This window comes from Acinonyx jubatus, chromosome E1 (assembly GCF_027475565.1).
Source record: "Acinonyx jubatus isolate Ajub_Pintada_27869175 chromosome E1, VMU_Ajub_asm_v1.0, whole genome shotgun sequence".
NCBI lineage: Eukaryota > Metazoa > Chordata > Mammalia > Carnivora > Felidae > Acinonyx > Acinonyx jubatus.
In genome coordinates this window covers 39,419,458-39,447,238 of record NC_069397.1, presented here as the reverse complement: position 1 = coordinate 39,447,238, position 27,781 = coordinate 39,419,458, and the positions used below count along the sequence as shown (strand labels likewise).

Sequence of the window (27,781 nt, the reverse complement as noted above, 5' to 3'; positions counted from 1 at the left end):
CTTGATGTTCTGGCTCATTCCATCTAGTGATTATGGAAGCAGGAGACGGGGGTTGCCCTCAGAGCAGTTGGGTGCACCCGGCAGAGGACTTGTCACATCGAACAATTATTTAGCGGGCAACTGACTGTATAGGTCGTACTGGTTACCACCGTGTCGTTGGCACTGTGCTATGTGACCCTACCCCCGCGTCCTGTTTAAGGCAATTGTGGGCCATCAGGATTTATGATTCCCACCTTAGAGATGAGGAAGCCAGGGAGGTGAGTGACTCCCTCAGGGGCCTCATGGATGGATGGTGAGCAACAGGGCTGGGACTGGACCCTACACCTGTATGACTTTTAAGTTCAGCGCTTGTTCTGGGACGCCAGGCCCTGGCCCTGCACGGCTCACTGCCAGGACCTTCCTCCATATTTCTGGTCCTCCTACATGTGTCCCTAGCACCTCCCCTCTTTTCCAGTCAGGCACACCTGACCTCCAGAGTGGCTGAGCCAGGTACCATCGCTGCCTCCTGCAAAGAGGGACCTTATCTACCCCCTTACCCCTGAAGCTGCCATCTCCTTCCCATAAGGCAATTACCGTGCTCAGAGGGAAAGACACCAACTCCAGGAAGCCCTCTCTGATTTCTCTAAGCTTAAATCCAAAGCAACATCAACCCTATTGCCCTCCTCAGTCCAAACCTCACTCCTGCTCCCCTGACCCCAGCATCTCTGCCTTTGGGCTCATTAGAGCAGCAGTGACATCCACACACACCGAATTTGTTGCCTCTGGTCTGAGGCTGGTTCCTCTGGGATTCATAGTCCCAGACAGAGGGCAAGGAATGAGGAAGCAGAGCGTTCTGGGTGCTGTGGCTGGGCTGGGCTCTGGTGAGGACTATGGGGAGAGGGAGAGCCGGTTTCTTAGTCCTGCTGGGAACAGGAGGTTGGAGGTGCCTCTGTTCTGAGATTCAGATCATCCGGGGGAGGATTAAGCCCTCTGAGCGGGCCGCCCTGAGTCTTGCTGGGTGAAACTCTGCCCAGCAACCCTGGCTGGAGAGAGGGTGGCGTCTGTTTCTTCGGGAGGAGGTTTAATGTAGAACGTGTCTCCTGCATACACACTTGGAGGCCAGACTTCTCTGAGGCTGGAGGAAGGAAACAGAATTTACGAAGCCTCTATATTCTGCAGGGCTCTGGGCAGGGCATTCAGAGGATGGCATCTCAGTGACTCTCCTGGGGGCTTCGTGAAGGTGGGGTGGACCCTACATCCTCAGTTTTCAGAGGAGGAAACTGAGGCTCAGGGAAGTTAAGTAGCTTGAATTAAGTCACAAGCTGGGAAATGGGAGGCTGAGCCTGGGAATGAGCCCTCTGATTTCAGACCCTTGCTCTTCTCTGGACGTCATGAGGGTGATGGAAACTGGCAACACCTTTCTTAAGAGAAGCCCTCTCTTTTTTTTTTTGTTTTTTTGTTTTTGTTTTTTCCGACAGTTTTTAGACCTAACATTTGATTTAATTAACTAATTATTTATTTTTTCTTTTCAAATTTTTATTTAACTTTTAGTTAGTTAACACAGTGCAACACTGCTTTCAGGAGCAGAATTCAGTGATGCATCACCTAGGTACAACACCCAGTGCCCATCACAAGGGCCCTTTAATACCCATCCCCCATCCAGCCCATCGCGGCCCACCTCCCTCCATCAACCCGCTGTTTGTTCTCTATCTTTAAGAGTCTCCTGTGGTTTGTTTCCCTGTCTCTTCCTTCTTTTTCTTTTATTTATCCTTTCTTATTTATCCTTTCTTAACGTCTGTGGGAAGCCAGTTCAGATGTCATACAGCCGTTACCGTCAGAAAGATTACTCTCACATCTAGCTTTGGTCTCCTGTGCTGTGGCTTAAGTTCACACCGAAGCCCAAAACATCAGGTGTCATGTTCCCTGACGTTCTGACAACAACCAGGCCCCTTGCTGAATCCAGGCCCCTGCTCCTGCTTCACCAGCCTCCGGGCCTCTGTCAAGAAGTCTCAGGCCTTCAGAGCAACCCGCAAGGGTTTTCTCAGCCCGCAGTTTGCCAAAATAACAACCTCCTGCAAAGGTGCAGAGAGGCAAAAGGTGGGTCTCCACCCTTATCCAGCAGGCCTTCTCTTGGGGCCAGACCCTGGGCTGGTGGGGAGAGAAGGCTGGTTCCGTTTCCTTGGAGGGCCCCTTCCACTCTCCTCGGATCCTGGGGTTGGAGGGAGCTGACAGAGAGGGCCTTGAATCTGCCAAGTCCTGTTTCCTGCCTGACCCTGGAGTGAGATGCTCACACCCAGGGAAAACTGGTGCCCTGCCGAGCCCTTTAAGTAGTCTCTGGGCAGAGATGGCCCGCCTTCTGCCTGCCCCTGGGCTGAGGTCGGGCTTGGTTTCCAGCCAGTGTGGGAGGCAGACAGCAGGCCTCCCTTCTACCCTAGGGAGAGGGTAGCTATGGGACGAGGGATTAGGGCCTTGGGTGTGTCTTCTGCACAGGCTGGGCTTCCCAGGGTAGGCACGGGGCACTGCCCATCTCCCTGAGGACTTTGGTTGGTCCGTGTCCCTCTGTGGGTCTCAGCATCCTCATCTTTAAATTGAGGAGTCTGGCTGGACCAGATGATTTCAAGGTTCTCTATGACTTGATCTGTGTCCTGGGACCTCGGAGGGGATCCTGGACTGTGACATCGATGGCCCTGGGGCTGTGTCTCCTCCTTGCACTGCTGAGTCCTCATAGTGGGAGCTACATAAATATTTGTTGAATGAATGCATGACTTTGCTCCTCCTTTGCTTTTTCCCGTTTTAGACATGGCTCTGGACATTCACCAGAATCTTGGGCGAGTATGTCCCTGGTGGTCACCTGTCCCTCCACGGACAGCTGGCAGCTTCTCCCATGAGATCTGTAGCAGGGATGACCCCATCGGATAATACTCCTGGTTGCCATTCATTATCATCTAAAGCCAGCAGACAGGGGTGTCTGGCTGGCTCAGTCGGTTAAGCATCCGACTTCAGCTCAGGTCATGATCTCATGGCTCGTGAGTTCAAGCCCCATGTCAGGCTCTGTGCTGACAGCTCAGAGCCTGGAGCCTGTTTCTGACTCTGTCTCTCTTGCTCTCTTTCTGCCCCTGCCCCGCTCACACTCTGTCTTTATCTCTCAAAATAAACATTAAAAAAAAAGTAAAGCCAGCAGACAAAACAAACAAACAAACAAACAAACAAAACACCACTTCTCGGGTGTTTGAGAGCTTCTCTCTGCCAGGAGGGAATGCCTTGGAGGTTTATAAAGACCTTCTCAGGGTGCCTGGGTGGCTCAGGCAGTTAAGTGTCCAACTCTTGACTTCAGCTCAGGTCATGATCTCATCGTTCCTGAGTTCGAGCCCCACATTGGGCTCTGTGCTGACAGCATGGAGCCTGCTGGGGTTCTCTCCCTCTCTCTCTGTCCCTCCCCTGCTTGCTCTCTCTCTCTCTCCCTCAAAATAAATAAAAATAAACTTCAATAAAATAAAATAAAATGTGAAAAAAAAGAACTTCTCCTCAGGGAATGTAAAACCGAGTCGGGGAAATAAAGTAGGAACACCACCAACTGTCACTCGTCTGATTGTTGTGGGCACCGTGCTGGCTGCAGGAACCAGAGAGGGAGGCAGAGCAGGCTGGCACAGAATGGAGGCCCAGGACAGGTCACGATGCACAGATGAGCTGGAATTTCCTCATTTGTAAGAAGGAGGGGCTCTGCCTGCCAAGTGCTTCCCTAGGTCAGGTGCTTCTCAAACGCTCACTCATCAAATGCCTGTTTTTCAGTTGTGGCCACCAAAGCACTGACAGGTTGAGTAACTTTCCCAAGGTCACACAGCCAGTTGATGGCAGATGTAGGTTGAAACTCCGTTCCATCTAATTCAAAGGGTTTGCCGACCTCACTGGGTTCCTGGGAAGCACGGCGGTAGAAGAGGGATTCTAGAGAGCCGGGTACCATAGCCATGTAAGGACCTGGTGCATTGAGGCTGGGCCGGAGAAGGCTCCTGAGTCCTGCTATGTGAAGCAGGTGTCTCTGAGGGCGAGGCGGATGACCACCGTCTGGGGAAGGTCTGCTTTTCATGAAAGGCTCCTCCACTGTGAGAGGTGGGTCGGGCATCCTGGGGTCCAGGCCCCTTGCGGTCCAGGGAAAAAGGGAAGGAGGGAGGAGCCTGATCCAAGAGCCAAGCGAGGAAGGCTGGATTAGGAGCTGGGGGACAGGATTTAAGCCTCAGCTGTGCAGGCGAACCATCTGGCACCTCTGGACAGATCTTTGAGAACCAGAGACTCAGAAAGCCGTTGCTGAAGGCAACGCAATTCAACGCAAAGCCCACAGTGAGTTGGTGCTGGAGCTGGAAACCCAGGCATTTCTCCTTGCTTCCCACTGCCTTGGGCCTTGGCATTCTGGGTCTTGGTTTCCTCACACGTGAGAAATGAGGGCATTGGGCGGGAAAGTTCCCATGACAATTCCGGCTTTGACATTCTGCACTGACTATCCTCGCAAGCCCCCAAGCTTCAGAGCTCACGCTAGGACAGACAGTAGACAGGCCGGCCCATCAGGCCATCAGCTGCACAGGTCCAGCCACTGTGGGAAAACAGGACCATCCACCAGCTGGGCCTGCGGTGACAGGGAGCCCGGGAATGCAGAGAGCGACAGCGGACGCCCGTGCTTGGGTGGGGTGGCATTGACACTGGCCTGAAAGGGATTGAGCAGGCAGTAGTGAAGGGTACAGACCCTGGAGACAGAGGTTCACAATGAATTTAAGCTTTCTGGACCTCAGTTTCCTCATCTGAGAAAAAGGGTGTGAAAAAAACAGTAGAGTTGTTTGCGAGTTATGCACGTAGAGTGTTTACGAAATGTTAGCTAGTGTTATTTTATTATCTTTGGTAAGTATGGAATGGAACACTCAGAGATCACACACTGAGTTCACAGCAAGGCTCAGAGGCACCATCATTTGGGGTAGAGACAGAGAGCCAGAGACGAGGTTTAAATCTTGACTTCATAGCGACCTCGAGCAAGTAGCTTGGCCTCCCTTCACCTCACTTGCTTCATCTGTAAAATGGGGCCAGTAAAAACCCTCCCCCGTTGTTGTGCGGACTCAGTGACAATGTGTGAAGCAAAGCCTTGATTGCAGGGGGTGCTTGTAAATGCAGCGTTCCCCCCCGCCCCCTGCCCTTACTGAATTTGGTGTGATTTTGTCAGAAAGCAAAGAGGGAAGCTCAAGATGTGTGAGCAGTGCCTCAGCTCCCACACTCTGTCCTTCCTCATTTGGAGCAGGGCCAGTAGAAGCGAAACTGGGGCCCCAGGATGGGTCTCTGCCCAGCTTCTTCCAGGAGGGCCCTGGGGTTCACCATGGGTCAGAGGAAGGCATTCCTGCGTCAGGCACCATAAGTACCTGCTCAGGAGGGGAGTGGTGGGGAGGGACTGTGCCCTGACCCTGCGAGGGGAGGCATGTCATGGCCACCCTATGTTTGTACTACTGGGACTTTGGAGGATCTGTGGTATTGTTCCTCTAAGAGGCGTTGGCCTGAATCTGCTGTCAGCCCCGGGGGGGAGGATCGTCACTCCAGGCCTGGCAGGTTTCATTAATCACCTTTTTGTCAGTTTTGATCCTCTCCCCGAGAGAGAGAAGAGAGAGACAGCCCTGAGAGGTCCTACTTTGGGCTGAATCACAGCTTTTCAGAGAGAGAGAGAGAGAGACAGAGAGAGAGGGGGCAAGAGCGCTGAGCTATCAGTTTGGGGCAGAAGGGCTGGACAGGATCAGAGGTCAGCCTGAACTCCCCCCGCCCCAGCCTTTGTCTCCCCTGGGAGACCCCAATCCTGCCCTGGCTCTCTCCCTGGTGCTGACACTCGCTGGGTGAAACACAGGCCCAGCTTCCCTACTCACAGAAAACAAAGGGCAGGAGAGCGCTGACTCACAGTCCTCTTTCCTGGTCCGGGTTGCTGAATCAGCGAAGGGGTTTTGGGGAGAACCACAAACCTGTGTCACCCCACCCGAGCCCTTGGTCTAGTCCAGACCTCCTGGCTGCTGTGGGCCAGCAGGCTTCCCCTGAGAGGCCATTCATGACAATCCTGGCCTCCTTGGTGAGTGGGAGTTGGAGCCTGAGCCCACAGTCCTCCATTTTAGCCCTAGAAACTTCTCCTACCTTGGGCTCCGAGAGACCGCTGCTAAGCCCTTTTATTCCAGCCTGAGGGCTCCTCGGGCAGGGTTACTAAGCAGTCTCCGAATTTTAGCTGCGACCTAGGCTCCTCAGAGGAGACCCTGGCCCCAGGCCCTGGGTTACATCCTCCTCTGGGGCCTCTTGGTCAAATGCTCACAAGCTGAGACAGGTGTCATGTGACCGGAGGGCTGGAGAGAGCCCTGTCAGGCATTATAAGACTCCCTTTCTGGACTTGACTGTGCCTCTAAGGCAGCTGGGATGATGGCATGATTGAACACATGGGTCAGGCTGATCCAGGGCTCCTCAGCCTCGACACTATCGACCTTCTGGGCTGGAGAATTCTTTATTGTGGGCTGTCCTGTGCGTGGTAGGATATTTAGCAGCATCCCTGGTCTCTGTCCTCTAGACAGCAGCAGCAACCCCCTGTTGTGACAACCAATGTCTCCAGACATTGTCAAATGTTCTCTAGGGAGCAAAAGAGTCCCTGGCTGAGATCTGCGGATTCATCTAGGGTGACAGTAGAGGGAATTGTGGTCTTCCTAGGGATATAGGGCACGGGTAGCTGACTGGGAAAAGGTATGGGGAGCTTTATGGAGTCCAGGAATGTTCGGGGTGATGGGTAAACTTCATACATAGGTAAAAATGCATTAAGCTGGGGGCACCTGGGTGGCTCAGTCAGTTGAGCATCTGACTTCGGCTCAGGTCGTGATCTCACAGCTCGTGAGTTCGAGCCCTATATTGGGCCAGCTTTGCATTCTCTGCATTCTCTGTCCCCCTTTCTCTCTGCCTCTCCCTGACTTGTGCTCTCTCCCCAAAATAAATACACATTTAAAAAATGCATTAAGTTGGACACAAATGATTTGTACAATTTACCATATGAATAATATACCTAAAAAGGGAGTTTTAGTGTCAGACTGAACCAGACTTGGGTCCCAGGCCTGACTACCCTTAAGCCTCGGTTTCCCCATGTGTAAAATGGGGTTACGAGTAGGACCCACGTCATTGGGCTGTTGCAAAGATCGAATGACAAGTGAGTGTACTTAGTCTCGTGCCCACCCATGGTGAGGGGTCTGAGTGTGTTAGCTGTTATGATGTTCAGGGTTGCTTCCTGCCTCATTCTGTACCTCAGTCTCCCTGGGTTTTGATGGTCTTGGGAACTATTTTTTTTCCCCCCAGTTTAAACACTTTCAAGGTAGTCGATTCTACAAGACCGAGCAGTTTGTCATCAGAGTCTCTGGGAGCACTGGAGTCGATGAGATGCTAAACAGGGGGCAGAACATTCCAGTCTGAAGTTTTGGAGACAGAAAGAAGGGAGTTGAGGGCTGCTGTGACCTCGTGAAGCACAGGGCCACCTTGCAGCTCTGTCCCCATTCTAGTACTGGGTGGAGCTGAGAGCCCGTGGAGGGAGCTCCCACAGTACAGAGGTGCAGTTGAATTCAGCTGTCAAAAGGGTAGTCTCAGGCAGAACACCGTTCCCTCTGAATCATCCCTTTTGTTAAGGCTTAAAGCCACCCCCAAAGGCACAACCCACCTTGGAGAGCAGAGGTAACTGGCTTGTGGGAAACAGTACAGTTGGCACCAGTCAGAGGGTGGGGAAGGGAGGAGAGAAGATGGGGCAATTGTCCAACCTCGTAGAAGGCGGTATAAAAGGCCCCCACTCCAGGGAAGAGCCACCGTCTTCGGCCCAGGCCAAGCCCAGCTGCTGTCCTCACCTGCTCCCCATCTTGCTCTCACCATGAGCTGCCGCATACAGAGCTCCTCCGCCAGCTATGGAGGTGGATTCGGGGGCGGCTCTTGCCAGCTGGGAGGAGGCCGCAGTATCTCCACCTGCTCATCACGCTTTGTCTCTGGGGGATCAGCTGGGGGCTACGGGGGCGGCATGAGCTGCGGCTTCGGTGCAGGGGCTGGTAGTGGTTTTGGCGGAGGCTTCGGAGGGGGCTTTGGAGGTGGCCTTGGAGGTGGCTTTGGTGGGGGTTTTGGCGCTGGCTTTGGTGACTTTGGTGGCAGCGATGGCGGCCTCCTCTCCGGCAACGAGAAGCTCACCATGCAGAACCTCAACGACCGGCTGGCCTCCTACCTGGACAAGGTGCGCGCCCTGGAGGAGGCCAACGCCGACCTGGAGGTGAAGATCCGGGACTGGTACCAGAAGCAGAGCCCCAGCAGCCCGGAGCGGGACTATAGCCACTACTACAAGACCATCGAGGACCTGCGGGACAAGGTGAGTCCTTGGATGTTGGCAAGGGTTCTTCTGTGCAGGCCAGAGCCGCAAAGGCCAGGAAATGCAGTATGGTAGAACCCTCACCCCCCCTGCAGGGGAAAATTCTAGTCTTTTACCAGCAAGTGTCTCTATTCCTGATAACCTTCCTTAGGCCACTGCTCCCCAAACACGTTTTCTCCTACTATCCATTTTTACTGTTATTACCACTCATGTCAACATTTTTACCACTTTTTACTGTCAACATTTACTGCTTTGTTATTAGTGACTGGATCCCTATAATTCTAAGCCACTGAGTTGTTTGGAAACCATGACAGTTTAAAAAAAATTTTTTTTTAATGTTTATTTATTTTCGAGGGAGAGAGAGAGAGAGAGAGAGCAAGAACAGGGGAGGAGCAGAGAGAGAGGGAGACACAGAATCCGAAACAGGCTCCAGGCTCTGAGTTGTCAGCACAGAGCCTGACGCGGGGCTTGAACTCACAAACCGTGAGCTCATGACCTGAGCCGAAGCCGGACGCTCAACAGACTGAGCCCCCCAGGCGCCCCAACCATGACAGTTTTAAACGCCGCTAAGAATGACTCCAATCCTCAGAGAGGGATACGTATTCATTCACTGGTCTTGGCATACTGGTTGATGTTGTAAGGGCCCCATTTAAATTGTTACACTCAATTAGCTACGGCCAGATGGGAAAGATGGAGAAGAGGCTCAGCCAGCATTAAACTGAGATTCCTTCATCGAGGACTGTCCATCACGCTGGGACCCAGCTTGCTAGAACAGAAATCCACCTGCCTGGGCTATGTCCCCGCTATGTGCGGTGGAATTTGCTTTTTAAATTTAAATTCAAGTTAGTTAACATACAGTGTAGTCTTGGCTTCAGGAGTAGAACCCAGTGATTCATCTCTTACATATGACACCCAGTGCTCACCTGGAAAAGTGCCCTCCTTAATGCCTGTCCCCCATTTAACCCACCCCCACCCTCTCCTCTAGCGGCCTGCTTCAGAATATGGAAGTTTAGACAAGAAATTCAAACCGTTGGGAGTATTTGTTAGATCTTTTCTCTGCTCAGCCCGGAGGCCAACTCCAACGAAGTTACTATGAGCTGTCTGGAGCCAGGCTGACCCCCTCCTGACCTTAAGGTCACCTGCTCTCACAATGGCGGGCTTGCTAGTCTGGGGCCATTGAGACATGATGAACCAAAGATGTTCTCGGCAGGGTCATTCCCCTGAAATGTGCATCCCTATCTTCCCCACCATGACCAGGCATAGAATGCCAGAGTGACTGGGCAAGCGGAAGGACTTGCCCCACCCCCCCACCCCCCTTTACAAGAAGAGGAGAGAAGTGCCTTATTCTGGCTCACGGGGACAGTACAGAGGCAGTCAGATGATGACAACCGTCCTGCCCACGCTGTCTCTTCCTCCTCCCCAAACTCGTGGACCCTCCGGTGATTGCCTCCTGTATTTTGCAGATCCTGGCGGCCACCATCGACAACAACCGGGTCGTTCTGGAGATCGACAATGCCAGGCTGGCTGCGGACGACTTTAGGCTCAAGTGAGTCCTGGCCTTTCCAAACTGTCTTTTATTTGACACAAATGCTCATCTGAACAGTGAGATCGGAGCATCCCAGGGGTGAAGGTCTTGGAGAAGTAGCAGAGTCCAGTACAGAATTAGGGGAGTGTCTAACTTCTGTGTTGCTTTTTATATTAAAAAAAAATCGTTCAGGTATGAGAACGAGCTGGCCCTGCGCCAGAGCGTGGAGGCCGACATCAACGGCCTGCGCAGGGTGCTGGACGAGCTGACCCTGACCAAGACCGACCTGGAGATGCAGATCGAGAGCCTGAACGAGGAGCTGGCCTTCCTGAAGAAGAACCATGAGGAGGTGAGGGCCGGCAGGGGCCTGCCATGGCTCAATGGCCTCCACTGAGAAAGGGGAGCAGCCAGACTTAGCCCTCCGTGGTGGGACCTGGAGGTGCTTCCTAGAACACGTTGGTAGCACTCAGAGCCAAGGAGAGGGAGGTCAGGAGCTTCACACACCTTCCTTTTCCATCCCTACAGGAGATGAAGGAGTTCAGCAGCCAGCTGGCCGGCCAGGTCAACGTGGAGATGGACGCGGCCCCGGGCGTGGACCTGACCCGCGTGCTGGCGGAGATGAGGGAACAGTACGAGGCCATGGCCGAGAAGAACCGCCGGGACGCCGAGGAATGGTTCCACAGCAAGGTACCCGGCCCTCTCGCCCCGTGGCGCCCGGGGATTCCAGGGCCTTCCACCGGGCTCCTCCGTAACCTTCTTCCTGCTCGGATTTCAGAGTGCAGAGCTGAACAAGGAGGTGTCTTCTAGCACCGCCATGATCCAGACCAGCAAGACAGAGATCACAGAGCTCAGACGCACCCTCCAGGGCCTGGAGATTGAGCTGCAGTCCCAGCTCAGCATGGTACACCTGCTGCCTCCTGCCCAGCAGCCAGCACCTCTAGGCCTCTGCCTGGCCTGGCTCCCCTTCTCACTTCTCTGTTACCCCCTCCCCCCCAGAAAGCCGGGCTGGAGAGCTCGCTGGCGGAGATGGAGTGCCGCTATGCCATGCAGCTGCAGCAGATCCAGGGGCTCATCGGCGGCCTGGAGGCCCAGCTGAGCGAGCTCCGCAGCGAGATGGAGTGCCAAGACCAGGAGTACAGGACGCTGCTGGACATCAAGACGCGGCTGGAGCAGGAGATCGCCACCTACCGCAGCCTGCTGGAGGGCCAGGACGCCAGGTAGGCCCTCTCAAGCCTCTCTCTTGGGAAAGTGACCACAGGACCCTTGGACATTCGAACAGGCAAGGCTTTAAGGATCAGGTCCTCATGTTCCATATGGAAGGGGACCTTCTGAGCTTAAACTGACTGGATGGAGATCCAGGACCAGGGCTTCCTGTTTTCTTGAATCAGACTGCGGGGGGATTTCCTCAGTGGCCTGCAGGGTCAATACCTTTAAGCTTTCCAATTTGGGCCTTTGGATTAGACTGGCAGGAATAGGGGCCATGGACAGAACGGCTCATATCGGAAGAATATTGCCTTGGGTTCAGGTCGGCTAACCAAAGCGATAAAAATGGCGATTTCACTGCCTTCAGACCATTTGCAGGGACCAGGCTGTCCTTGTGGGCTCAGCGGGAGTAGGGTGTAGGTTTCGAAGGAACCAGAGGGAAGACAAAAGATCTGGCAGATGTCCTGGATTTGGGGCTGGTACTATGTCCTCCTGAGGTCCCATAGGCCTGCCAGTTACCTGTGGCGGCCCTTGGGCTGGGGCACAGTTGGTAAGGAAGCCCAGCTTGGGGGCCTCTCAGTGATCTGAGTCGCTGGATCCAAGGGCAGATGAGCGAGCAGCTGTCCTTGGGTGAGTTGTGCTCACGCTGCTCCTCTTCTCTTTCCCAGGATGACTGGCTTACCCTCCTCAGGAGGTAAGGAAACAACCCGGTGGGAGAGGCGAGTCGGCTCTTGCTCGCTGCCCTGGGTGGGGGCGGGGGGGGGCGGGTGGAGGCAGTGCCAGACTCCCCAGTGGACGGAGGGAGGGGGTTATGGTGGACGTGGTCATTTGCTCATCTCTTTCTTTTCAGAATAGCTGGCTCTGCCCCATGGAGCCACTGGGAGGCTTTGGAGGCTTCCCCACCTTGGGGGACAATAACATAAGAGTCCATATCAGCTAACGCCCAGCCTGACCAGTGAGGGGGCTTGGGGCCCTCCTGGGGGGCCCTGACCTGCTGAGGTGGGTCTTCTCCAGCCTGAGTGTCTCTTGCCCCCTCTGTTTCTCAGGAAGCACCGGCGTCACTGGCACCACTGCCTCCCCTCCCAGTCGCCGCATTTCCGACACCCGTAAGCCTTAAATCCACCCGGCCTCCTCTCCCTCTGTCTTCAGCACCCAGAGGAGAGAGATGACAGGTCCCTGCAGGAGAGAGGGAGGGACCGCAGGACGCTCAGGACACCCGCCCCCCGGGGCTCTCCCGAGGGCGGGCGCTCTGCGCTTCTCTCCCTGGGCACCTCCCCTTCTCCCTTATCTGGTCACTCTGATTTCTCAGCTTCTCTGCTAAAAAGAAAAGACGATTCAATAAAGTTTCCTGCCTTTCTGCATATGTATTTTTGACTCTGGCCTGATTTCTGAGGGCGGGACCTGCCGAGGCCCTGATTTGGGGTGACAGGTGGGCGCATACTGTTGGGCCAAGTGGCTTACCCCAACAAGGCCTGGCCCAGGCAGCTCCCAGCTGGGCAGGACACGAGGCACCTGGGCCAACCATCAGGGCACAGACACGGGGGAAATGGGTGGCTCATGGGCCACGGTGCTCAGCAAACACGGACAAATGCAACAAACTGGAGACACGCGAGGCCACGTGAGCCAGTTCAACACCCTATAGGCTAGAAGGTGGCAACGGGACACTAATAGAGTCAGGGGATGGGGAGATTTGGGAAAGAGGTCCAGAGGGCCCTGGGGAGGGCTTCGAGGGCCAGTGTTCCCTTGCAGAGAAACAGAGGGGGCAGGAGACACTGGGGCTGGTTTGGGGAGGAGACCCAGGACAGTTACCCCAAGCCCAACCTGCTGCCTCCCCCTTTCCTTCAAGTACCTTCCTTTTAAGATGATGGACATCCGGACCTGCAGTTCCCCTCTACCCACTCCAAGGTCCTGCCATGCCAACCCGCTCAATGAATTGGCCACATGACTCAATGGGTGACCTGAATCTGAGCTGACTTTCCTCCCCAATTCCCCTCTGCACCCGTGTCCCCACCTCCCTCCATGTCACAGCTCTGATTTGCAGCCTCCTCTTGCTGGGCGCACTCCTTACGTGGAGTCTGGTCCTCTGGATTCTGGCATGAGCATGCTTCTCTTTATTCTTTCAACCCTCCCCTTGGCTCATCTGGGACATGTCCATGGTCACGATTGCCAATACGTTCTGATGGCACTCCAGTGAAGCCCCTCTCCTCTAGTCCAGACCCTCATGCCCGCTGCCTCCTCTAAACCACTGTCCGAAGGAGCACCCTTCATGCTCCCAGATCTGTGCCATCCTGGTCCCCCATCCCAGAGGCTCCGGAGGCCCAAGTCAGGAGCCCGGGAGTCACCTTGGCCTGCTCTCTCCCTGACTGCCCTCCCAAGTCCATCCTGTGGATGCTGGTAGCTTGTGATGTCCTCACAGCCGGCCTCCCTGGCCTCCCTGCCTCCAGTTTGAGCTTCCCCTGCGTCCTTGCTCCACACTCAATTGGGGATGATTCCTGGGAATGGGAAGTCTTCCTCCTGGCCTAGTGATGCTTCCGTGGCTCCCCTGGCCACTGAAGAAAACCTGGACTCCTCCCTGGCAGAGGCCTACTGTCTGGCCTCTTCCTGCCTGTCTCTGGCCCTGAATTCTACAATCGCCCCCTCTCACACCTTGAGGTCCTGTTATTGCAAACCGGTCTTGGTGACCTAGCCATGTGACTGGGAGCCTTGGGCCCTTGTTCAATGAGTGACCTCAGTCTGAGGTGACCTCCTCGCTTTCCCTCTGCACCCCCACATTTGTGTTATTGGAAACTACCAGGTGTTTCTTTTCCGTGTTTATTTATTTTTGCAGCGGGGGAGGGGCAGAGAGAGAGGGGAAGGGGGGGCAGACGATCCGAAGCAGGCTCCACGCCGACAGCAGAGAGCCCTCTGTGGGGCTCGACCCCGCAAACCGCGAGATCGTGACCTGAGCTAAAGTCAGACACTTAACTAAACTGAGCCACCCGCGTGTCCTGAGACTACTGGGTTTTTATTCACCGTTCAGACTGAGATGCACACCCCCTCCCCTCCCCTGTGGCACCCGGACAGTGTGGGGTGCATTCAGGTGTGTGTGTGTCTGTGCCAGCCTAGCCCGGTGTTGACCACGTGCTTGGGAGGGTGGGGCTGCCTTTCTCTCCCTGGACCAGCTTACCTACCGCTGGGGCACTGCTGTGGGCTCAGGTGGCTGGCTTAGTCCTACAAACATCACTCACACGCGGCCCACCCGGCTGACTAAGCCAGATTCCTCCCCTCTCCCCCAACCACTGCAGAACGGGCTGGACTTAATTCTAGCTCACATGCCCAGGTCCGTGTCGTCCACGTGGAGCCACGAAATGAGCTGGACCCTGGGCCTGGTGGGGATTCTGGTCGGGGACCCTTTCACCCAGGCGTCAGGGAGGCCATCGAAGCCGGACTCACACAAGGGCCTCTGTGGCCCTGTCGGGAGTCCCAGGGAAGCCAGAGAGGGAAGCCCAGGAGGGGCCGTCAAAGCCAACCCCGGAGCCTTCCTGAACCGGGAGAAGGTGGTCACCTCGGTAGTGTGGTGTGCGGGCTGGGAATCCGCCCTTTCCATCCAGGACTCAGTTTTTCCCCCTGTCATCTGTAGGGGGCGGCCATTTGAGGGAGGGCAGCTTTGAGGGAGGCCTGCGGGGTTGGTATTTCCCTCCCCCAGTTCGCTAGGTGCCCACGCCCACCCCAGGCCCACACCCCTGCTTCCCAGGGCTGCGGTCATGAGCGTGTGGCTAATCACATGTGGATGCCAGAGGTGCCAAATCAGACGGGGTAAAAACAAAGGGGAAAGCGACAGTGTGTCTAGTGCCTGACTCTTTACGGAGCTCCTTTGCATTATTTCATTTTTGTCACAATCCCATGCGTCGGCACCATTGTGCCCATTTTACACGTCTAAAGACTGAGGCCCAGGCTGCTGAAGTGACCTGCCTATCGAGAGAGCTGGCATCCATGTTCCAATGTGCTTTCCGAGACTGTGATTGGCCTTTTGCCAAAGTCAAGCGTTCGGTTCCGGGCCTCTAGGGAAAGAAAACGAGGCTCTCGTCTAAGCCCCAATGCTTAGGGGATAGAGGCGTCAACCATGCGATGCTCCTGTGGCGTCCCGTGCCTCAGAGCTAGTCAGGCTCCCGAGGCAAGCACCTCCATACGGTAGGTGCTGCACAAAGTTGGCTAATTTCTGTGCTGCCTCTGTGCCCTCTTCCTCCTCACCCTCGGCAAAGGTGCCTCCCGCTCTTTCAGGCTCCGCCCCATGGACGGGGCAGTCAACTTCTGCCCTCCCTGATGGGGGTGTGTGTCCTGTCTGGGCCCTGCAGGGGGCAGGCTCACCCCAGGAAGCAGATCAGTTCCTCTCGGCCACCTGCTGGGACCCAGGGCGGAGGGACAGAGCCCTAGACCTGATCCTACCTGGGTCCAGTGTCCACACCAGGCCTTGGCCAGTCCCCGGCCTCGTGTTGGGCAGCTGGGTGCCCTGGTGAACGGGGCACAGCTGAGCCCCGAGACTCCTCGGGTGCCTGTTGTCTTTCTGTTTGGGGTGGTAACCTTTGAGGGTCCACAAAAGACTCAGAGTGTGAGATGAAGGTGCCTGGGGCTTTCTGGGAAGAGGAGGCTCACGGTCCCTCCTAAGGGGAGCTTGAGGGAAGAGAAGGGAGGGATGTCACGCGAAGGCTGTGGTCAATGGCGTGTGATGATGCGCTGTTCCGGCTTTCCCGCGTCAGCCGCTGGGGCCCTTCCTCTCTCCCTGCCTGGGTCAGCGTGCATCTCGGGGCTGCCTGGGGACCTGCCTCCTATTGGATGGTGTTCCTGGGGCTTAGTGGCTGGAGTGGGGCAGGGTATGCGAGTGGCACGCCTTTGAGCAGCTCCTCTGGGGGGTCCAGCACGAGCCGAGCACACATCAGACTCCATTCTGCAGAGTTTGGGAAGGATCAGGTTGCTGGGTGGGTCCTCAGACCCACACAGGCTCTTGTTGCGGGTGGGGAGGGGGGCGGGGGAGTTGGCCAAGAGCTGGTATTCACTCTTCTGGCCCATTTTTATGAACGGCCATGATGACTCTGTGGCTTCTTTCAACCAAGGATCTCAGCCTAGTTTGCAAGCGGAATCCACAGTATAAAGCCGAGTTAATTACAATCTGGAGTCCACAGTGCTTTGCAGACACGCCGTCGTCAGTAGGAAGTACTGAGACCGAGTGCACACCAGGCCCTGTAAATGCGGACGATGGAACTCAATTAAACAGGGTGTTTGGGAAATTTGCTTTGTAGTTCAGTTAAGTGGTACCTGAATCCAGTGGACGCGGGAGGCTGAAGTACCGCTTCTTTCTCCCACTGGGCCTGGCTCTGCGTCTCCCACAAACCACAGGTTCTCCAGGCACTTGAGGGAAAGCAGTGACAGCTCTGGAATTTTCCATAAAAGCTGGGTGGGGGGAGTTAGGGGCTGAGTGGATCCGAGCAGGAGGCCCTGGACTCTTCCAGATGGGAGCTGTCAGCCCACGCAGCTGTGCAGGAAGGAAGAGCTGGCTGTAGGTGAGGGAAGTGGGTCCTGGGATGCAGGAACAGAGCCTGGTGACAGAGAACCGTGGAGAGGTATGGCTGTGGACTGGGGTCGGGGTGGCTCTCTGGGCCTCCCCCAAAGCAAGGGTAGTTTGGAGCAGAATCCAGAAGCCCCGGGCGATTGCCAAATGACACCCGAGGGGGAGAGAAAGTACCTTTGTGTTTTGGGGGCAATGAGAGTTCTGGGGGAGTTCTGGAGCTGGTGAGGTGGGGGTTTCAAGTCCTGATCTGGGCGGGGCCCAGGCCCAGTGGGGATTCAGGGCCATACAAGGAGCAGAATGCTGGGAAGCCATGTCCCCGGGAGCCCGGTAGAGGCCTGGGTCCTCAGGAGGAACCACTTCCCGGAGCCGTGGCCTACTCGTCAGCTCTCCTGAGGTCCCAGGGCATGGGCTCCTGGTCCTATGGAGGGGCAGCCAGGGAGTGGGGAAAGACAACCCCCACCCCCCCTTGTTCAATCAGTATGTGTCCAGATTGTCCTGAGCCTGGCTAGGGCCGGATGGCAGCCTTGCCCAGTTAATGTGGAACCACAGACAGTGAATGATTTCAAGTACAAGTATGTCCCAATATTGTATGCAGTTTTGTTTGCTAATAAAATCTGGCAGCTCTGCCCTTAGCAGGTCTGGGAACAGCTCTGAGTCTCTTCCAGTCAAGACTAAAAAAGGCACAACCTTTCTCTGATTCTTTGGATAAATCGAATTGGTGGCTCAAAATGTCTTAATTGAAAGATTCCCCCCTCCCATAATGCTTCCGTCAACTTCGTGTACCTGTTACTGCACGTCTGTACTAGAATCTCACAGCTGGCAGCAGAGTTGGCCTGGGGTTTTGATGTGGTTATTTGGCACAGAAATTTCTGGGAGGGGCTGGGAATCCCGGGTGCTTTGCCGCTTGAGTAAATTGAAAAAGCAGTTGTGTGGGGGGAAGAAATGGAGGTCAGTGTGGGTGTCCCCGTTTCTGGGTGGGTGGGTGCTGGGTGGGGTCTAAAAAGGTGAAGACTTGGGATCAGCATGTCCTAGGTGCCTCTTAGAGTGAGAAATTCTGCAGGACCCGTGTGTATGGGTGTCAAAGATCAAACAGGTACCAGGAAAACCAGGAAGCTCAAGCTTAAGCTGAGAGAGAGAGAGAGAGAGAGAGAGAGAGAGAGAGAGAGATTGTATTTCTTGAGTGACCTTTTTCTTTTTGTGCCCTTTTGTGGAGATCTGGCTTCCCCATGGTCCATGGTCTGCTTCCTCCAATGCCTTTGGGGCTCCATGTGATGGTGGAGGCTGGCTTCTAACTATAGCACCAGCACCGAGAAGCAGGAAAAGAGGGACCCTGCTTTCCTCCTCGGACCCACTGTGACAGGCCGTTCCCAGTCCCTTCTATGTTGAAGGGAATGATCAGCTGGGCAGCAGACTCATGCTTGATTTCTTGGGTCTTCGCCCACGGAGAACCTTGGCTTTCAGATGGAAGCTCATTTGAGAACAGATACCCCTCCTTCTTCTTCTTCTTCTTCTTCTTCTTCTTCAACCAAAAAAGGATCCACAAACCCAGTGGTTGGTTGATTTTGAACTTGGTGGCCTTCCAAGGTGGGCTTGGGAAAAGCCAGGACATTTTATGTTCCTACAGCAGCACCTCCCCTCCTCCCCTTGACCCTGAAGCTGGGGCTATGGTGGGCAGAGAGCATCCTGTCAGCTCTGTAGCCCTAAAGCCAGCACCGGTGCTGGCAGGAAGTGGGGGTAGCTTTTGGAAGGTGCTAGCTTCTCGTCAGAGGCCAGAGGGTCCTGGTCTAGGGGGCTCCTGCTGCTCTTTGATCAGCTGTCTTTCTTGCACAGCTGGGCTGCATCCCATGAAACCAGGGTGAGTGATTTGAGCCCCTGGATACAGCATTTGGCTGGAGCTTAGGCTATATGGGTTCTAAGAACAGTTTTGATCTCTCAAATCTGTGACACCAGTTCCTGTTCATCAAGCATGTTTACTTCTCACAATCCTGTGACTGTGGTTCCTCCTGGAAAAACTGAGGCTCAGAGTGGCTGAGTAGCTTCAACTACCCAGGTCTGCCTGAGTTCAGGCCCCAGGCCCCTGTGGGCCAGCCTGAGACCCTCTGAGCCCCTTCTTTGGCAAAGCCGTGTCCCTGGCTCAGTTGGCCAGAGATGTCATTTCAGCCTGGACGTGCTGGGGTGCCGGCTCAACATCCCGGTGACTCTGTACCTCCAAATGGGGGCTTCTGGGGAACAGCCCCAGGAGGTGGGTTCGTGTGGCCTCTGCCTACCAGGGCAGGCCCCGAGGAAGCCCATGCCTTTGCTCTGGTGGAGGCGTGGAAGCAAAGGGTGGCCTGAGGTCCAAGAGGGTTTGCAAAAACAAAAACAAAAAAACAACAAGAAAACTCAATCATGTCATAAGCTGGAATCTCTGTAACTCCTCTCCATTCTTTTATTCTCCAGGCTAGTGGCAAAGAAGCAGGATGGTGGCTGTGGGGGGTGGTGAATGAGTCATGGACATGTGCAGGTGACTCCTGGCCCCCTCCACAGGAAATGCCTAGGCCTCAAATCCTATAATGTCTGAGATGGAAGAGGGCCTCAAGCTTGCCTTGTCTGGGCACTTCCTGTTCAGGTTGGGGCTCTGGGGCCCGGAATGGACGGGGGTCACTTGGGAAGTTTGGGGCAGAGCTTGGCTTGGAGTCCAGGCCGCTGACCCTTAGCCCAGTGTATTGTATTGTATTGTATTGTATTGTATTGTATTGTATTGTATTGTATTTATTTATTTTGAGGAGAGAGAGAGAAAGCAAGAGAGCAGGAGCAGGGGAAGGGCAGAGAGAAGGAGAGAGAGAATACCAAGCAGGCTCCACACCATCAATGCAGAGCCCAATATAGGGCTTGAGCTCATGAACCGCGAGATCATGATCTGAGCTGAAACCAAGAGTCAGATGCTTAACCGACTGAGCCACCCAGGCGCTCCTTTAGATTAATGTTAGAAAGAATGGTCTTGAAATGGACTTTATTTTCAAATAAAACCTGATGAATGGGCACTCCTGGTTTACTTGATGCCGAACAGGGGGGATTTTCTCTAAGGCTGGGGCGCCATGGGGAGTGGGGTGGGCAGATCCCTGGGGCTGTGTTGGGAGACGAGTGGCTCTGTGAGTCCTGGGTTCTCTTCCCTGATGCAGGCAGGGCATCTGTTCCGCATGGCCCTCACTTCCATCCTGTCATGGCCCCGGCTTCTAGGTGGAAGAGAGCAGAGCAATCTGCTCCCGTGAAGCCCCCTCCACACTTCCCTCCGAGGGGTGGCCTCACAGTTTGCAACGTGGAGAAAGGCAGAGGACCAAGCGCGACCAAAAGCCCTTCTCTGACCCGCTTGTCACCCGCTTCAGGAGAGGTACGTGCCTCTCCTCATAGCCTGGGAGACACCTGCCTGGACTCTGGCCCTTGGCGGCCACCCTGATGCACAGGCTGGGAGCGATGGGAACAGAGCATCAGACACCTGCCCACTTGGTTGCCCTGAAGGAAACCTGGAATCATCTTCAGATATGGATCGTTCAGCGGAGGGATGAAAAAACCCAGAAACTTCAGATGCCTGGCAGCCAGAGGCCCTGGAGAAGAGCCGTGCCAGGCCTTGGAAGGGCTGCCCTTGGAAGAGCATGCTGTGTCCCACATAAGGTAAGTTGAAGCATGGGTGCTTTAGGAACTTGCCTGAGTGGGCCCCACAGTGACAGCCAGACTCTGCGTGAGTTGTCCTAGAAATCAGAGGGGGGCATTTATAGGAGGTCTGGTCAGAGCCCCTGTCCTGATGGTCAGTGGTTGTCAACTGGGGAGGGGGTTTGGCCTCCCAGGGGATATTTGGCAGTGTCTGGGGACATCTCAGATTGCCACAACTGGGGGAGGGGGTTGCTACTGGCATCTGGTGATAGAATCCAGGGACGCTGCTGACATTTTACGATGTACCGGAAGCCTCCCCGCCCATAAGGAATTATGTAGTCTACGATGTCAGTGCTGAGGTTGAGAAACCCCAGGGACAGCCCCATCCTAGGCTCTGCTGGAAGACGGGGCCGCTGTGAGGACCTGGTTCCGTGGCATCCAGAGCTCTGGGGGCCTAATGTCCCCCTTTCCACTCCCGGTGGGGGGGGGGGGCGCTGTCAGGCATCCTGTCGAGGTGTCTGCCGAAGTGGGTGAGGCATGGGCATCACAGCCAACCCTCCTGAGTAATTTCGGAGAGAAGCTTATAAAGCGTTTTAAGAGGTTGCTAAATTACAACTTGAGTATCACATAAATGCTTCCATAAACGCCAGTCTTGCAAACCAAGTCTGTGTGGGAGAAGAGTGAGCGGGTCGCCTGAGCCTTGGGAAATCCCACTTTGTGAGGCGGCAGACGGAGTTTACTTTTGGTGGTTAAGTTCTCAGGTGCTCCTCCCAGCTTGCTTAATTATCTGGCGGTGCTTTGTTTATTCTCATTTTTTCCTTCCCTGTCCAACGCGTCTGCATTGACCATCTCCTGTCATCTGCACTGAGCCGTCTCTCAGGGCCTAGGGGGACGGTGGAGGCTGCCCGGGGTCCTGATTCTACTCTCCCAGGTTCAGAGACCTGCAGGTCACAAAGGACACTGCCCTCCAGGGCAGCCCCTTGGAGGGCTCACACACGCGATCCTTTGCCGGCCACAGCCACAAACCGTCATCAAAGACTGTCCTGTGTAAGCAGTGTTTCTAGAGCGCACAGGGGTTTTCAAAATACCCTTACCTCTGTTCTCGACTCTTCTCATATCTGTGGGAAGCAGGCAGGGCAGGCTGATGACCTGCACTGTCCTGATGAGGACACTGAAGTACACCACAGTCATGTGCTCACATGGCAGGACCGATTATCCGCAGAGCCATCATTTGGACCTAGGTCTCTGGGTCCCAGATTCTGGGTGCCTGCACTTGACCTTGGTTGTGTGAGAGAAGCAGCGGGAACACAGGAGTACAGGATTTGGGGTCTGGGAGACCTGGTCTCCGTTCCAAGCTCTGTCACTCGCTGCCATGTCACCATCGGTGCCATGGAGACAGGACTGGCTGCCTCCCAGGATTGTTGTGTGGTGTAAATGAAGTGACTACGGGTCCTGAACACAGCAGCTCCAGGAATTGTCCTTCCCTTTTAGCCGTCCCAGGGGCCCAGGCGCAGGGGAGCAACTGTGAGGCCGGGGAAGTGGACAGGGGGTGACGAGCAGACAGACTGGGCTGCTCCGGGAAAGGCACACAGAGTGAGCAGGAACCAAATGTCATTTGTGAGGCCACTCCCGATTTATGGGATCTGGTGCAAAGACTTTGAAGACGCAATAAAATTCATATTCTGACAGGAAATGACAACACATGAGAGTCCTGACTTAGCAAACAAAATTCAATTTTTTTTTTTTTTTAATTTTTTACAAGCTAAGAAATTCTGGATGGGTAGCAAAAAAATCACATTCTGATGAGATTAGCTTTCTGGAATAGGAATAGGCTTTCCCAAGAGAAACACGCCAACACCCCATGGAGACTGTATATAAACACCTCAGAGAGGCCTTGAGAGTCTAGAACCTGAGCTCCTTGCTTCACTGTGACCTGCCTCTGCTAGGATCATGGCCACCCAGGTCTGCTCCCCGGTCTTCTCCTCTGGGTCTGTCAAGGGCCTGTGTGGCACGGCAGGCGGCATCTCTCGGGTGTCCTCCGTCCACTCTGTGGGCTCCTGCAGGGTCCCCAGTCTTGCTGGTGCTGTGGGGTCTGCCTCCTCCATCAGGCTGGGCCTCTCCAGCCTCGGGAGCTGCTTGCCCGGCTCCTACCTGGCCGCTGGCTGCTACCCCTCTGGCTTTGTTGGGAGCGGGGGCTGGTTCTGCGAAGGCGCCTTCAATGGCAACGAGAAGGAGACCATGCAGTTCCTGAACGACCGCCTGGCCAGCTACCTGGAGAAGGTGCGCCAGCTGGAGCGGGAGAACGCGGAGCTGGAGACCAGGATCCGGGAGTGGTATGAGTCTCAGATCCCGTACATCTGCCCAGACTACCAGTCGTATTTCAAGACCATCGAGGACCTCCAGCAGAAGGTAATGGGGACCTGGCGCCTCCCCAGCATCCCCAGCCCTCGGTGGGAGTGGGGTGGTGGTGGGGTGGGGAAGGTCCTGTCTCATTCCAAGGGACTACAGACGGATGAGAATTCTTAGGACCTCTTAGGGAATTCTCTGTTCAGGGCAAGATTTTCTCTGGGGGTTCTGGTTTTCTGGGGCGGCGGGGGGGGGGGGACCCAGACCTCTCTGTGAGTCTCTTGCTAAGTGCATCTATGCCAGCCATCCCTCTCCTCCCCTGGCTGTCTTAGCTATAGGAAGGGCAATAACATGTACCCAGCCTCTACCAAATCCAGGCACAGCACCTGATGCTTTCCCATCTGTTAGATTACTTGTTCCTCACCTTGGAGAGATGGGTGTTACTGGGCCCATTTAACAGAGGCAGAAGTTAAGTATCTGGGAGGTTCAGCAAACTTGCCCGAGATCGCACAGCCTGTGAGTGTGAGATGCAGAATCTGAATCCGGGTTGGCTTGGATCTTTGCACCTCAGCCTGAGGCCTCCCACCGTGCCATTCTGGGGCCTACTTCTAGTGATGCCCTTCCTGGGACTGATGCTCCTTCCGTGTCTGGGCTCAGGGCTCAGGACTCGGGGCTGGGCATGCTGAAGGTGCCGGTGGTACTTAGAAGCATGCCTTCTGTGAGCTGGGCCTTTCCTAGCTCCCGGGACGCCCCTTGTTCCCCAGATCCTGCTGACCAAGGCTGAGAACGCCAGGCTAGTCCTGCAGATTGACAACGCCAAGCTGGCTGCCGACGACTTCCGGACCAAGTGAGTGGGCCTCATCGGGGAAGGTCCGTTGTGCCTTCCTTCGCCTCTGCCCCCCGGCCTTGGGAGCTGGGGAGGTGGGAGTGGGGCCAGACCAAACCGTAAGCGGGAATACGGCACAGGCCCTGGATCCCTTCCGGGTCAAAGGAAAGGCCCAGCGTGCTGCTGACCCCAAATCAGCCACCGCAGCTGACGGAGGGCGGGGGACCCTGCCTGTGCGTGGCTCCTTCGCTGCAGACCCAGCAGGGTTGTGTGTGTGTGTGCAGGTACGAGACGGAGCTGTCCATGCGGCAGCTGGTGGAGGCCGACACCAACGGCCTGCGCAGGATCCTGGACGAGCTGACCCTGTGCAAGGCCGACCTGGAGGCCCAGGTGGAGTCCCTGAAGGAGGAGCTGCTGTGCCTCAAGAAGAACCACGAGGAGGTGAGGCTCGTGTCGTGTGACTTTCCGGAGTTTCCCACCCGGCAGGGAGCCCCCGGTGACCCTTGGGGCTAACAACTGTGACAGCTACCCCCCCAGGAGCTCCAGCTGACATTTGTTGACATCACACTGTGTGCCCGGAGCTGTTGGAAACACTTTGCATTTTGTTCTCGCTTCATTTCGTCCTCACAATGATCCCATTTTACGGATGAGAAAAACGAGGCACGGAGGGGTTCAGTCACGTGCCTAAGGTCACACAGATCCCACACTCCTGCCCATGACACGAGATCTCCCTCTGGATGCTAGCGCCTGATAACATTTATTCTATTTGCCTGATGTTTGCCTCATGTCACCCTACCCTCCCAAATCCCCAGAGGAGGCAGGTGTGTGTCCGTGAGGCGACCGAGGCTCAGAGAAGTTGATATGCTAACGTTACCCAGCCGGCACCTGCGGGAGGAGGGTTTGAACCCAGCCACTGGAACCCTCAATCCGGCACCCTTTTCCCAACCGTGTGCCATCCTGCCTCCCCTCTGCAGGAAGTCAACACACTCCGTTGCCAACTTGGGGACCGACTGAACGTGGAGGTGGATGCCGCCCCCCCGGTGGATCTCAACAAGATTCTTGATGATATGAGATGCCAGTATGAGGCCCTGGTGGAGAATAACCGTCGAAACGTGGAGGCCTGGTTCAACACCCAGGTGGGGCTGGGGCCGCTGGGCTGGGGCGGCAGGGGGCAGGCACCAGCTCCCGGGGCAGGGGGTTCCCCTTTAAAGTAGCTTCACTTGGTCTGACCCTGCTCTGGGCCCTCAGACCGAGGAGCTGAACCAGCAGGTGATGTCCAGCTCGGAGCAGCTGCAGTGTTGCCAGACGGAGATCATCGAGCTGAGACGCACGGTCAACGCCCTGGAGATCGAGCTGCAGGCCCAGCACAGCATGGTGGGTGGCTTCTGCCCCAGTCACTGGCCACAGCTCCTGGCAAAGCCCTGATCCCCCAGCCTCAGCGTGCGGGCTCATGATGGGGCATGATCACACAGGATATGCACATACCCAGGGCTACAGGGTCTCTGGTTGGGACTCCCTTCCACTGGCGGCTCTTCCTCTTTCCCCTTCCAGAGGAACTCCCTGGAATCCACCCTGGCGGAGACCGAGGCGCGCTACAGCTCCCAGCTGGCCCAGATGCAGTGCCTGATCAGCAACGTGGAGGCCCAGTTGGCCGACATCCGCTGTGACCTGGAGCGGCAGAACCAGGAGTACCAGGTGCTGCTGGACGTCAAGGCCCGGCTGGAGTCGGAGATCGCCACCTACCGCCGCCTGCTGGAGGGCGAGGACTGCAAGTGAGTGGCTGTGAGCCCCAGAGAGCCAGGCGTGGGGACAGGGCTCCCGGGGACCAGCCCTCAGTGCCTCAGAGAGGGTGTCAGTCTCCAGTGGATGACAGCGATTGATCCAAAACCTCTCCCTTGAGATCCCTTCTTGTCCCAGCTTGGTCATTACAGGGGCACAAGCCGCACCCCCCCTTCCCCCCACAGTGCCTTCCCACCATGGTGCTTAGCTGGGAGTTCCTCGTCTTCCCCCCTGCAGCCCTTGGGGGGTTTCAGAGGCACCGAAGCCATCGGTTGTTGTCATCCTAAACCTGTACTCTATCCCCTAAATCCGCTTAACATGAATCTCAGTCCCATGCCCCGATGCCAAATGCACTCTGATATGATTTCATTTCCTCAGGCTGCCTGCCCACCCTTGTGCCACGGAATGCAAGCCTTCCGTTAGGGTACCTTACGTCTCGACTGTGCCCTGTGCTCCGGCTGTGCCCTGCGGCCCGGCTCCCCAGGTCAGCACCCAGATCCGCACCATCACCGAGGAGATCAGAGACGGGAAGGTCGTCTCCTCCAGGGAGCACCTGCAGCCCTGCCCACTGTAGCCAGACCCCCGGGGGGACACCCCTGTGGCTCCTGGCTCTAAATGACCTCCCCTCCATTCCCTAGAGGGGCTCCCCGCTCAGCAGATTTTTTTTCTACCAAAATGACTTCTTATATTGTGTTTCTGGACTTAACTGCTTTTATGCAAAACTAGGTTCCCCTGGAATTCTACCCAATAAAGTGTGTTCTCTTGGCATTGCAAACGTGACTCTGTCTATTCTTATGAGGTTAGTTAGTGGGGATGTTTGGTCAAGGGTCACAGTAAAGTTGTGCGCTTTGGTTTCACGTCTGTCTTCTCTGGGTCTGAGTGGTAGGAAGTGACAGGGTGATTAAAGATATTTAATAACAGCTTCAGCCCTGCCCATGGGTACCCACCTGGTGGCCCTGCAAAGGCTCCCAAGCCAGCCCTCCTTGGTCACCCTGCCTGGATCTGGTGGTCCCTGTCCTTCCCTTCAGCTTCTCCTCCTTAGTCCAGCTTCCACTGACCTGTTGGCCCACCCTCAGGCCTAATACTGGTGCCAGTTTGGGAGAGGGACCAACCAGGGAGAGGCAAATGGCAGGCAGCCAGCCTGGGCAGACCACTTCGGGGAGGGGAGCTGGAAGATGAAGGCAGGAGGGCCAGGTGACCCTCTGTCCCCAGACCTGGATACAGGGCTGAATGAAGGGCAACAGGGACAGTGAAGTGTGGGGGGTGAAACACAGAGCAGGTGGGAGGGAACCTCTCTGTGGGGCAGAGGTCAGAGTGCCCCAAAGTCTACTGGCTGAGCTCTGCCCTTCTGGGCATCCAGCCTAATGGTGCCGGGCCCTGGACGCCACTCTGGTCAGAGACGCATGGCCTGTGAGAAGTCTGAGGGCCCCATGTCTTCTTTGCCCCCCTGATTTATTCTTTAGTTGAGAAGACAGGCCCAGAGTGGACAGTGACTTTCCTTAGGCCACACAGCAGTGAGTGGCAGAGAAGAGGCCATCGTCCAGCTATTCTGATTCTGACTCTGGTCCTCTTCCCAGCTCGTAGTGTCTCTCCCCACCTCCACCCAACCTGAATCATTGCTACCTACTGGTCAGGCCCCGCTTCCCCCAGTACTCCATGCTCCTGCTCTGGGGGCTGATGTCTGCCACTCCCTGCTCTGGCCTGAGGCTCTGGAGACGGTGGGCCGCAGGGTGTGCACAGAGCACATCCCAGCCCTGCTTGCTGGTGTGTGGAGACGGCCAGGGAGCAGGAGGTGGACTGAGCCCTCTGTTCTGGCCACCGCTCGAGCTGCCCTGCTATTGCAGGCAGACAGACCACACCGGGTCGTGTATCCTGGCAAATAATCACACCGTCAGCGCCTCACTCTGTCGTACAGCATGTCCCCTTTATGTGTGCCCTCTACAGCTTATGGGGTGTACTCACAGCCTCGTCTCAGGCACTCAGACTGCCCTGTGTGGCTGTAGGTGCTTTCTTTTCTTCTTTTTGTAAAGTTTATTTGTTTATTTTGAGAGAGAGAGAGAGAGAGAGAACACGAGTGGGTGAGGGACAGAGAGAGCGAGAGAGGGAGAGACAGAATCCCAAGCAGTCTCCACCCTCAGTGAGGGGCCTAATGCGGGCTCAATCCCACAACCACACGATCATGACCTGAGCAGAAATCAAGAGTCAGTCACTGGGGCACCTGGGGGGCTCAGTCGGTTAAGGGTCCGACTTTGGCTCAGGTCATGATCTCACGATTGGCGAATTCGAGCCCCGTGTTGGGCTTTGTGCTGACAGCTCAGAGCCTGGGGCCTGCTTCGGATTCTGTGTCTCTGTCTCTCTCTGCCCCTCCCCTGCTCACGCGCGCTCTCTCTCTCTCTCTCTCAAAATTAAACATTAAAAAAAAAAAAAAGAGTCAGTCGCTTAACTGACTGAGCCACCCAGGTGTCCCTGTAGGCACTTTCTTTATGTAGCGTTGTCTAGCTGTTTATGACATTTCAGAGCATCAGGGCGCCTGGGTGGCTCAGTCCAAGAGTGTAACACAGAGATCCT

General features: G+C 55.6%; 2 protein-coding genes across 3 annotated transcripts; both read left to right on the top strand.

Annotated features, from left to right (window-relative positions):
* Positions 1–7,861: 7,861 nt before the first annotated feature.
* LOC106972589 (keratin, type I cytoskeletal 13) lies at positions 7,862–12,346 on the top strand. Its single transcript, XM_015069587.3, has 8 exons — positions 7,862–8,359; positions 9,823–9,905; positions 10,077–10,233; positions 10,410–10,571; positions 10,660–10,785; positions 10,881–11,101; positions 11,756–11,781; positions 12,134–12,346. The coding sequence occupies exons 1-8, from the start codon at positions 7,877–7,879 to the stop codon at positions 12,202–12,204; spliced, it is 1,329 nt and encodes a 442-aa protein (XP_014925073.3). The 5' UTR covers positions 7,862–7,876; the 3' UTR covers positions 12,205–12,346.
* Positions 12,347–16,478: 4,132 nt separating this feature from the next.
* Positions 16,479–25,982, top strand: KRT36 (keratin 36). Of its 2 annotated transcripts, XM_053211464.1 has the most exons (9): positions 16,479–16,684; positions 19,852–20,283; positions 21,024–22,671; positions 23,373–23,455; positions 23,719–23,875; positions 24,409–24,570; positions 24,683–24,808; positions 24,986–25,206; positions 25,592–25,982. In XM_053211464.1, exons 3-9 carry the CDS (start codon positions 22,213–22,215, stop codon positions 25,785–25,787), a joined length of 1,404 nt encoding a protein of 467 aa, XP_053067439.1. In that variant the 5' UTR covers positions 16,479–16,684; positions 19,852–20,283; positions 21,024–22,212; the 3' UTR covers positions 25,788–25,982. The 2 variants fall into 2 exon arrangements, with proteins under 2 accessions (XP_053067439.1, XP_053067438.1); XM_053211463.1 differs by having other exon boundaries at positions 16,479–19,240; positions 19,852–22,671.
* Positions 25,983–27,781: the final 1,799 nt, after the last annotated feature.

Bases quoted from the DNA above. Each gene is read 5' to 3' on its own strand.
- LOC106972589 (XM_015069587.3), top strand. From the start codon at position 7,877: ATGAGCTGCCGCATACAGAGCTCCTCCGCCAGCTATGGAGGTGGATTC. The intron at 8,360-9,822 runs GTGAGTCCTTGG...TGTATTTTGCAG, and splicing joins TCGAGGACCTGCGGGACAAG to ATCCTGGCGGCCACCATCGA. The intron at 10,572-10,659 runs GTACCCGGCCCT...CTCGGATTTCAG, and splicing joins AGGAATGGTTCCACAGCAAG to AGTGCAGAGCTGAACAAGGA.
- KRT36 (XM_053211464.1), top strand. From the start codon at position 22,213: ATGGCCACCCAGGTCTGCTCCCCGGTCTTCTCCTCTGGGTCTGTCAAG. The intron at 23,876-24,408 runs GTGAGGCTCGTG...TCCCCTCTGCAG, and splicing joins TCAAGAAGAACCACGAGGAG to GAAGTCAACACACTCCGTTG. The intron at 24,809-24,985 runs GTGGGTGGCTTC...TTCCCCTTCCAG, and splicing joins TGCAGGCCCAGCACAGCATG to AGGAACTCCCTGGAATCCAC.